The sequence below is a fragment of the Glycine soja genome, chromosome 6 (genome assembly GCF_004193775.1).
Source record: "Glycine soja cultivar W05 chromosome 6, ASM419377v2, whole genome shotgun sequence".
Lineage (NCBI taxonomy): Eukaryota > Viridiplantae > Streptophyta > Magnoliopsida > Fabales > Fabaceae > Glycine > Glycine soja.
Genome location: NC_041007.1, coordinates 34,420,035 through 34,427,714, shown reverse-complemented (window position 1 = coordinate 34,427,714; position 7,680 = coordinate 34,420,035). Strand labels below are relative to the sequence as shown.

General features: G+C 29.5%; 1 protein-coding gene across 2 annotated transcripts; it reads right to left on the bottom strand.

The window, feature by feature from the left end:
- Positions 1-417: 417 nt before the first annotated feature.
- On the bottom strand, positions 418-4,314 carry LOC114416817 (uncharacterized exonuclease domain-containing protein At3g15140). Of its 2 annotated transcripts, none has more exons than XM_028381841.1 (6): positions 3,986-4,103; positions 3,096-3,298; positions 2,550-2,630; positions 2,042-2,158; positions 1,776-1,899; positions 418-766 (listed from the first exon to the last, which is right to left on the bottom strand). In XM_028381841.1, the coding sequence occupies exons 1-6, from the start codon at positions 4,019-4,021 to the stop codon at positions 566-568; spliced, it is 762 nt and encodes a 253-aa protein (XP_028237642.1). In that variant the 5' UTR covers positions 4,022-4,103; the 3' UTR covers positions 418-565. The 2 variants fall into 2 exon arrangements, with proteins under 2 accessions (XP_028237642.1, XP_028237641.1); XM_028381840.1 differs by having other exon boundaries at positions 424-766; positions 4,036-4,314.
- Between the last annotated feature and the right edge of the window lie 3,366 nt (positions 4,315-7,680).

The window sequence follows — 7,680 nt, the reverse complement described above, 5'->3', positions numbered from 1 at the left end:
GGGAATCCAAGTTATGACCGTAAGGTACATTATGGCAGAGAAAACCAACCTTCGTCCAATCACCATACCACAAAGATGTCTCATCCCCAATACAGAAATTAAAGCCATCCAGATTTTTTTTTAATATCTTTAGTTGTAACTTAAATTTTAATATTTTTTTAAAAGAAATTATTAATAATTGAAAATAGTAATATATTATAATATAAATTATTTATCATAAATTTAAAATATAATTTATAAGTACAAAAATATTTATTAATTACAGATTTTAATTATAATATAATTTATAAATGTAAAAACATTTTTATTATAAATTTAAGTGGTATAAAGTAAACATTTATCCCATGCAATGCACAGACTAAAATAGTATCCATAGACTTGATTATTGAAACAATAATACCAGAAAAACTTTAATACTCTTCATAACATATTGATTAAATTTATTAGAAACTCAAAATGGAATGGGCTAGGGTTATGAAATTATAATCTATAATCTGTTCATTGAGTTAACTAATTCCACGATTAAAAGTATTAGAAAAAGTTACATAGTCCATTGAGAAGTACACTATCCAATACGGTTCTTGAAAAGAAACTTGACATCTCTAAGAGATCTAGGATTCCTCCTTGCAGTAATCTGGACGAGTGCACCATCTAGTAGCATGTGCTGCAGTACTCTTGCTATGTTCCTAGTGTCATCAATGCCAAGATGATGACTTCCCACCATTGGTATTTGTAGTTCCTTCATCATTGTAACCATTCCTGTGGCCTGTTACCCGATATAAAGCAAAGCTATAATAAGTATCGTAAATTAGGATTAATAAAGCAAAGGAGGAAAAAGAAAAAAAATCAACCCAGTCCAAGTTGAGATGTGTCACACTCATTTAGATCAAGGGGCATTATAAATGAACTCATTAAAATTGTGATTAGATAAAAAATGCTTCCATTGATTTAAGATGTTACAATCTAGTTTATATAGTTGCAAACTACTCAGGAGTTATTTTAATTTCCCCCTTCCTATTCATTATGATTATTATCTCCTCATAGAGTATATGTAACTCACCTCTTATTCCTTTTTCCAAATCATCAATCAGTTAAGTTGCAGGTTACTAGGAAATCAGTATTGTTATTTTGGGGCTGTATTAAACACTTTCAAATTAAACTGGTGTATATTTTGTGTCTTGTTTATAGATCTTAATAGGTTTTGATCATTTTGGTAGTTGAAATCACAAAAAATAATACTCTGTTGAAATTTCAATAGATTTTAAGCATAACTAGTTTGAAAGTTTTGATCTTATTGAAAATGTTTCATGTTGGTTAGGTTTACCAGGCTAAGTGGTATTTTAGTTAGCTTAGCCTGTGCACCGGTCACAGGTCCCACTTTGGGTCATGGCAAAAGATTCCAATGTTCCTTAGCTTGTTCTATTCTTACCACTAAAAAAAAGGAGCAGAACAATTGGAAAGCATATGGTTATTTTTTCCCTATCTAACTGGAATTGGTGAGGTTGACTTACCAGGGTCCAAAGTAAAAGCTTAAAAAATATCAAGTTGAATCAATTTCATAATTTCTTAGGTTAATGATCCAAAATCTCAACCTTAAATTGAGATGAACTCCATACCACCTATCTAGAGTTGCTGCCCAAACTAAAAATTTCATCCACAATATAAGTAGCATTTCCTTTGAAGCATTTACCCTAAGTTTTGTTAGCCGTGATGGAAAAATGAATAAATAAATCTATTATATTATTCAGCTAATTCTAAACATTTAAAGATCTCACCCTCCTATCATAAAAGTTCAGATAGACATCTTTGAGATTAATCCACTCCATAAAATATGGAGGAAGCTCTATCTTTGACACTTCACATTGCTGAGGGACCTTTGTTTTCAAATCCCAATTTCCACTGCAATAGCAAAAGATTTTGATGTAAAAGAACAAATTCTGGTCTTCTATTTCAAGATATACAGGGAAGGAAAATAATCCACCACTACAAATAAGAAAATGAAAAGAGGTATAAATGGTAAACCATAAGCAATGATATTTACCATGTTACAAATGCTGCACGAATAAGTTTCTCACCCATCCACAATTGATGTCGCATTAACCAAGTTCCAAATTGTTGAATAACATCCGTAAATGGTATGGCTGTGTCATGCCAAACTCTGGTAGAAAAAAATAATGATAATTCAATAAGTGTCACAGTTATATTGGGTGGGCACTGGTGGCAGAAGCAGGTAATAATCCCTTGGTAACTGCTACAATAGAATGTTTTCTAGTGTAGTAGCTTTTTATTGCTATCATTAAGACATTAACCTTAAATTACAATCACACAAATTTATTTCACTAGTCTAACTGATTACTCATCAGTTATCAGACATATCAAATCATAGTAAACACTATAATCTCAAGCACTACATGAAGAAAGAAAATCAGAGAGGGGTTTTACTGAGTTGTTAGATTGTTTCTGGTAGTAAAAATGGAAATGAAAAAAAAGAAGGTTGTATATGGATCACTAGTATGAATCAGGCAAGAAAAGCAAAATAAGCTTCATACCTGTGAACTCCAAATTTTCCATATTTTCCTTCAACATATTCATTTATTCTTCGTTCACTCATTTTTGAGGGCCTCACAAACCTGTTAAACAGTTAAAGGATCAATGCAAGTATAACTTTAAGATAAGCAAAAAATGATGATTTTCATATGTTTTTGTTTAAAAAATTCAAAAGAAACTAACCTAAGAAATAACAAAATATTAATCTCAAATAAGTTGCGTGACTCACAAGCCAGCTGTTGCATTTAAGGGTTCAAAACTCAAGAGCCAACTATTCCATTCATGGTATAAACTATTTAAAAAATAAATAAAATAAAGTAAAACCTAACATCTAAATGATACCTTTCTATAAAATGATTATACTGTAAGAAAGTAGTGTCAATGTGCTATCCTAGAAACATTCTTTCCGTTTAAATATTCTTTCTAGAACTATAATAAACAACATAAAGTAAAACAGCATTGTCAAAAGAAAAACAGAATATCTCAGGCAATCACTGAACAGTGAACCCTGCACCTGTTAGATATTCTATAAAGTGGCAGATCAAAACCTGTGGAAAATGTCTTCAACTTGCAATGTTTTCGCACTAATCATTAGAACTGGAAACTCAAGAATCTCAACCCTACCCTCTAAATCAAGCACAAGGAAAAAGTCTAGATCCTGAGAGCGTATTTTGTTCAACTCAGCGGTGTTCACTAGAAGCTCCCTGAAGCAATCATGGTTAAACGTCTCAAGGTGGATAGGATCATCCATCTGCAAATTTGAAGAAAAGAAAACAACAAAACTACAAATATTACATTCTCATATAAAACTATCAATAGCTTTCCAGTTTGTAAGTTCAAAGTCTTATTTTCCAGAACTCATGCCAATCAATTCACCTGGCATCTTCTAATAATATTCTTATATAGTTGATAAACATCAAGGGTTGGATTCCCTTAATCAGTAATCATCCTGGTGCCATGTCATCATTACAGAACCAATTTGAGGTAACTTACAACAGAATGAAGCTAATTTCTATCCTACAATACCCTCCTCCAAAACTACAAGTAAATGACTTAACTAGCTATCTTCCCACAAAACCTGGCTCACATATCAAACCCTGCAACTCAGAACAATGTAATGACTAAGATTAAATCATAAAGGCTTAAGATTAAATCTCAAAGCCATGACTTTTTTAAATGGTCATATAATTATTAGATATCTTTTAATCTTAATCATTCATGTATAGTTGTATAATTCATATGTAATCCTCTCACCCTCTTGCTCAAAACACTTCTCTCACCTGATACATAATCTCTCTCTCAATATAAGGCAGTTCATTACGCAGCAGAATCATTTCATTCTTTACCATTGAAACAATTGATCAAACACATGGCATTCAAAGCAACAGGGATACCCAGAATCGTTCAAAACTTGAAATTTGGACAGAACAAAGATTACCCAGAAACAGAAACAAAGAGAGAGTGGACGGGTCATAAAAAAACTGCAACCTTAGTGCACTTTCCCTGGGAGTGGTACAAGCACATGGGTTTCCTGCGAAAGTGAGGCTCGTGTGAAGAAGGGGCCTCGGAAGTAGAAAGCGAAGCAGAGAGTGTGAGAGAGTGCGTTTGAGAATGAGAGAGGTAGTTGGCGTGCATTGTAAGTGGTGAGAGTGACAAAAACATTGGATTACGATGTGACAAAATCCTCGCCAAACATGCTCTCGGAAGCGCCATTACTCTTCAGTCTTCACTGACAGAGGGGATTGTAAGGAAATTTTTACGCATAAAAAAAGAATTATATTTATGTTTGTGTATATATTAATTATTAATTGTATTTTGTGTAAAAGCTTCGGATTGTAAGTATTGGATTGGATAGCTCGTGCTTCCAAGCTACAAATAAATTTGAACCCAAATATGATACTCCTCGTTTTTTATATAAAATTCAATTACTTAATTTATCAAATTCAAAAAAAAATTAATTGATATCAATAAATTTATTTTACATTTATAATTTTTTTTTAAATTTTCCTTATCAATAATATTTCATCTCTTCTAATAGTTTATTAATATATTTTGTTTCTTATTTTAATGAGAGATGTTTTTAGTATAAAAATAATTAATACAAAAAATATTATAAATTGAGTTTTATAAAAAAAAAATAAACATCAATTCAAATTTGAGTCTTATAGATAAGAACAAAGGGAGCAATGCTAAAAGAAAAATGTTAAAGTCACAATCTTTTTATGCACACTCCTTATTGGTTCACATCACCTCATTTTTTAAAGTTCAAAATATATTTTTCGTTCTCATAAATATAAAAATATATTATATTTTTTGTCTCAATTTCATGTAAAATCAAACCTATGGTGATGACTTTTTACATCGGTTATACATATCATCGATGTGACTTTTTTTACATTGGTTATATATGTAACTGTTGTAAAAAAAACTAGGCACATAGGTTCGGATGTGTGGACCTTGCTCCAAGAAAAAAAAACAACGCATTTCAATTTTTTGAGGATGAAAAATGTATCGAGAAATTTGTAGAGACGAATTCTGAACATTTTAATTATTTATGAGAATAAAAAATATATTTTAGCTTTTATAAAAGCATCATCTGTCACCGTTTCTACAAGGAAATTACAATTGATATATATATATATATATATATATATATATATATATATTCAATTTTTTTATTGATTTACTGGTTAAATTTAAGAGTGTTTGTTTCAGAATAATTGTATTCCTAAGAATAATGAGTAAATTAAGGCAAAAATTAGAAGAAGAAAGATTGAATTGTAATTTAAGAAAAATCATAAGATATTTCATAAAATAACTACCATATGATAAATAGCTGACAAACAAATTTTTTGAACCAGAAAATATCAAACAAAAGGTTTTGAAAAGAGAATAAAATTTGGTTTTCTAAAAACAAAAATCACAACTCAAGTTAGTAAAACCAATGCAGAAAAAATAACATAAACACAAATTTTTATATTGGTTTGTCTTGATCACCAAGACTACGCTAAGTTATTGATAATCTATTAAGTTCTCATTATTTTACACAAATATACAAGTATTGTTTTGCAGAGCCACTCTCTAGTTCATCCCAAGTAGTTTTATAGTAGTCTTTCCAAGCTAAAATTCTTAAGTATTATTTTCTAACAAGTCACTTCTGACTTTACATAAATCAACATATTTGTTTAAGGTTGGATGCACAAAGACTTAAGCTAATGTCTTACAAACGGATGTACAAGGTATGCTCGGAGTCTTTTTCTCTTGGATTTACAAAGTATTTTAATAGTTTTTCACATCTTGGAGAAATTTGTTTTAGAGAGTTTGAATGCTTGTGAGATGACTTCTTTCAATGTTTGTAACTTCAAATCTTCAAAACATTTGGTATTCTACATCAGGTCTAAGTCAGGCCAAGGCTTTTAGTAAAATTTATTTAATTAAACAAGTGAGACTCTCGGCCATTCTAAAAGTATTTTAGGTCTGATCTAATCGGCTGCCATATTTAAAAAATTATAAATATTTATTCATTGTTAATATTACTTTTATATTAATTTTGTTATAATTTATTAAAATCTTACATTTACTTTTCTTTTTAAATGTTAATCTTGTTGATCTACATAAAAGTCAAGGTAAAGTTTATAGTTAAGTCTATTGATGATAAATTTATGTCTTACTTGAATGTTTTATTGCAAAATATATTTTTAAATAAGGATCATGGATGTTATATTAAACCTTAATAATATATTTTTATCATATAAATAAGTTAGATATGATTCTTATAAAGTCTCATATTGTCATACATATTTTTACCTTTATCTTAGTTTTAAATGATCACAAATTAACCGTTAAAACAGACCTATAAGCCAGACCAAACTTAACTAGGCTTAGATTTATTAAATGCGTATGTATATAACACATTTAATAGATACTATATTAAATATTACATCAAATGTATCTATATACTTAAATAACGATTTCATCCCTATAAAATACTTATTTTTTATTTTAGTTCTTTAATTTCTTTTTTGTTTTAACTTATACTATCAAATAACAACTTTAATTGATGACATAATAATGATAGTAAGTAATGATGAATTTTTATAAAATTAATAATGAAATAATTATAGGAAGGAAGAATAATAGTAAAAATTAGTAAATAATACATAAAAAATACATATTAGGCTTTTCTACAAAATAATAAAAGATCGATATAAGTATAATTTATTGCCTATTTAATTGGCAATTTAGATCATAAACAAAATATAAGTAAATACAATAGACATTAATGATTAAATACTATTATTTTGGTAGCAGCTCGTAATTCGTAAACAAGAGCTCTTATGAAACCTTTAGCAACATTAGAACAATAGCCAACTAATTGAACCACGCTTTAGAAAAAAAATTACAAAATATATTAAAAGCGAGCCTATAAATAAAAAAGTAACTTGAAAATAGTAATTCCCTAAAATTATAGGAATAGCAATGGCGAATGAAGGCTTTAGTGATTTTAATTAGGAGTGTTTATCGGTCCAAATCAATCCGGCGATCCAAATCAAATCAATTAAATCAGTTTAAAAAATTTTTCTAGCTTGGATCCAATCCAAAACCAAACCAATTGGAACCAATGACAATTGGTTCGGATATCAGATTAAGAATTTTCAAATCCGAACCAACCTAAATCAAACTTTATATATTTATCATTAGTTTTTAAATGCTGAAGTTATTGATATTTTTATGTTGTTTTGTGTATCTCCTTTGTATTTTATTTCCATCATACACACACTCACTTTGACACTTTTGTTTTTCTTTCTCGCATAACCCTAAAAGGATGCCGCACATGCACACAGCACACTCATAGAACCTCCTCCTGTAACAGCCGTAACTTTCAATAAGTAATTAAGAAATTAATAAATAAATAAATAAATAATTATCAGGTCATAAATTCCCACTATATAAGCCAAATGTTAACCTAGAGCAACTTTTTAGAATACTTTCAGAGCAGCCAGAGGAGAAGCTTTAGAGAGCACCAGAGACGTCACCATTGCTAACATAGAACATTTAAGCAACTACATCAAGGTAAGGGATGAGTTACTCACGCTTGGAGATTATAATGAACATGTGTAGGGATCCCTAGAA

Excerpts from the sequence above, each read along its gene's own strand:
- LOC114416817 (XM_028381840.1), bottom strand. The coding sequence starts at position 4,260 with ATGGCGCTTCCGAGAGCATGTTTGGCGAGGATTTTGTCACATCGTAAT. Across the intron at positions 2,631-3,095 it reads GTTGAAGACATTTTCCACAG|GTTTGTGAGGCCCTCAAAAA; the intron begins GTTTTGATCTGC and ends ACTGTTTAACAG. Across the intron at positions 767-1,775 it reads TGAACTTTTATGATAGGAGG|GCCACAGGAATGGTTACAAT; the intron begins GTGAGATCTTTA and ends ATCGGGTAACAG.